The sequence below is a fragment of the Lactuca saligna genome, chromosome 5 (assembly GCF_052625555.1).
Source record: "Lactuca saligna cultivar CGN05327 chromosome 5, ASM5262555v1, whole genome shotgun sequence".
NCBI lineage: Eukaryota > Viridiplantae > Streptophyta > Magnoliopsida > Asterales > Asteraceae > Lactuca > Lactuca saligna.
In genome coordinates, this window is record NC_136421.1 from 298162242 (window position 1) to 298165741 (window position 3500).

The window sequence follows — 3500 nt, forward strand, 5'->3', positions numbered from 1 at the left end:
GAATCACAAGATTTATGGTCGTCGTCTTCTGCAGTAGAGGCGTACTTGTCGGAATCTTTTATGGTGGAGGCGTACTAGCCGTCGTCCATTTGTGGCAGGAATCGGAGATGGCCGAAATGGAAGAGGACAATGGAAGCGATCGATTGAAGACGTCGACGTTGGGGACTGGGTATCACGGGGTCGCGTTTTTACTTTTTTTTTTTTAAATTATTATTTTGACTATTGTAAATATATTTAAAATTAGATTGTTTGGTAAATAAGTTTTTAAAAAACACCACTATAGTAGAAAAAAAAAAAAAAAAAAAAAAAAAAAAAACCTCCTGATATGACTAGCCCAATATAGTTTATCCATTTGACATTGAAAAAGGCTAATAAGACGAGAAAATGTTTTCTCTTTTTCATGACAAGTCACACGAACTAATTTTCAAAGTTACAACTAAAAGCCATACATAAACATCTTCAATCACAAACATTTCTCTAAAATATCATGATAATATAATTACACAATGCAACTTTCCACATCAAATGTTTTTAACTATAAGCACTAAAACAAATCAATCAACAAATTGGGGCGATAGATAAATGAAGATGGAAACGACAAAAGAATCATCTCACTAAACCATTTCCCAAATCAATACTTGGAAAATGGTGTATAAAATATAATAAAAGATGTATTAATCGATTCCATTCTTAACCATTTCTTGTGTTGGGTTGAAATCTTTTCACCATCATAGCCATATATTTTCCTTGATGTTGTGCAAGTTCGAGTTCCCTTTCACTCGGTTCCCTTGACCCGTCTCCCGAAAATACACCCGCACCATATGGAGAACCTCCACGGACCGACTCCATTTTGAACATTCCTGCTCCGAATGTGTACCCAATCGGAACATATATCATACCATGGTGTGCTAACTGTGTAATTGCCGTCCATCTGCAACCCACAACAATCAGTTTGAGATTAAACAAATTGATTATTACTTTGGTTAATCAAACATAAAAAATAACAATCAATTTCACGAAAGGTTAAGTTAAGTTAGGTGTTACGAAATTGTTCTTTTAAGGAAAAAAAAACTTAATTTTTTTTAAAAGAATCTCTGGATTTTAAAATTACAAAAACAATTTTGTAATTTATAAGAACAATTTTGTAATTTTGAACAAATTTTTATAAACTATATTTTTTCCTACTTTTTTACATGTTTTTTCTATAATGATAAATAAGTTTGAAATATTAAATTGATGATATAGAATCAAGCAAGAAACAAAAATTATGTGGAAGCCTCACAAAGGATTCATATGATTTGACGAACCAAATAAATTAATAATTTAATTAGAAAAAGTAACATTAATCATAAAAAAATCCTAATAAAACACATGGATTCGTTTTTGTAACAAGTCAAACGATGATTATTTTTTTCGACAATTTTAACACATCATAAAAAAAAAATTGAATTTTCAGTTAATGTTTTATGATAATTTAATGATTCATTGTGGTTCATAGAATCATAGACATAACTCATTTATAACGTTTCCCCACATACTTTTTGTTTCTCAACAAATCATAAACCTAAAATTAATCTTACTTTTTTGACTAACAAAAAAAATATCATAAAGACGTTATATATTAAGTTTTGTTTCAGATTAAACTCTAGTTTTTATTTTAATTTTCCTAAAAAACCATGTTTTTTTATAGTCTTTTTCCTGAAAAAACTCACATTTCACAAATTTTTTTGGAATATAATTTTAAATTTAATGTTTTCACATAAAACATTCTAAATCTTAAAAGTGATTTGATCCACAATAATATCATTATATTCCTCTTTATATTCCTTTAAGACTCAATTTTTATTTCTATTTGAACCAACTTTTGTTTTTACTCATAATAATCATTTTCTTCTTGGTGGTGTTTATATTGTTATTAATAATTTTTTGCATTAGAATATGAAGCAAGCATTTGATTTGTTAGAAACAAAAAGGATGCTATATCCAATTCTTGTCGGCAACATTGTTAAGCTAGACTAGACATTTGTTTTTTCAAAGGCTATAATCTTTGATCATCTTACAAATTTAATTTTGATATATATTTATGCCAATAATGATATATATTTTTGCAAATAATGATAGGAAACAATATCTTTCTCTTTGCTTAAAAAAAAAAAAAAAAAAACAAATGTTTCTTTTAAAATTTGATGTTAAAAATTATCAAAACACAATAAACATTAACAACACAAAAAAAACATAAGAATTATGAGCTAAAATGAATAAAAATTGATTCAAAATAATAAATATGGTAAATGTTACGACTAAAATTGAAAGAAAAAAACTAATATATATAATGTTTCTTATGATATTAACTTTTAAAAATAGTTATTTATTATATGATACGTCATAAAGTGTGGTGACTTTGTAATTATTCGTACTCAAATGAAGATCTTTTTGTTTTTTTGTTATAATTCCTATATCAAAATATTAAATGAATATCTTGTAATTATTAACGGACATATTTGGAAATCACCAACACCACTTTCTAAACATGGAACTTGGGAATCAACCAACAAGTAAAACTTACGCGGTTGTTTCTTGGCCACCTCCCTGCGTGCCGGTGCTGACAAAAAACCCGGCAGGAACTCCGGCGAGCTTCTGCTCCTTCCACAACCCACCTGTAGAATCAAAAAACGCTTTCATTTGCGCCGACATGCTCCCATACCTCGTCGGAAACCCAAACAACAACCCATCAGCCTCCACCAACTCCTCCGCCGATATCTCCGGAATATCATCGCTTTTCGCCGGTACCTTCATCGCCGAGAGAGCGTCCGGCGACAGCGTTTCAGGAACCCTAAACAGAACACCTTCAACTCCATCAATTTCCTCCACTCCTTTCTTAATATACCTTGCGAGACTCTCAACATGCCCATACGTCGAGTAAAACACTATGAAAATTCTCAATTTCCTGATTTCCACAATCGGATTTACTGTTTCAATTGGAACTGAATCATCATCGTCATTATCGACCGGATTCTGAGCAGAATCGGGATCCGATTCAACTACCGGTGGTGGTCTGTTTTTGCTGGGGAAACACCCGCCTCCTTTTCCCATTATGAAATTATCAAAATCAGAATTAGCATAGAGAACTGAAGAATCGAAGAATCCAAATTTTGGTTTTGGGGAAATGGAAGAATTGAAGCGGGAGTTTGACCTGAGAATTGTGATGGTGGTGGTGGGGATGGAGTTGAATTGGAATATTGCGAATTGTGATTGTGGGTGGAGTCTTCGCTGTCAGTTATCGTTGATTTTTATTTAATCTATATCTATATCTGGCTAAAACAATAATACATTCAAAGACGTGTTATAATGTATTTATTTTTACAAGCATTTTACAAAATTCACACAACACACACACATATATATATATATATATATATATATATATATATATATATATATATATATATATATATATATATATATATATATATATATATATATATATGACAACTCACAAA

General features: G+C 30.3%; 1 protein-coding gene across 1 annotated transcript; it reads right to left on the reverse strand.

The window, feature by feature from the left end:
- Nucleotides 1–458: 458 nt before the first annotated feature.
- On the reverse strand, nt 459–3291 carry LOC145048317 (putative NAD(P)H dehydrogenase (quinone) FQR1-like 1). The gene is made up of 2 exons (XM_078996780.1): nt 2567–3291; nt 459–931 (listed from the first exon to the last, which is right to left on the reverse strand). The coding sequence occupies exons 1-2, from the start codon at nt 3091–3093 to the stop codon at nt 691–693; spliced, it is 768 nt and encodes a 255-aa protein (XP_078852906.1). The 5' UTR covers nt 3094–3291; the 3' UTR covers nt 459–690.
- Nucleotides 3292–3500: the final 209 nt, after the last annotated feature.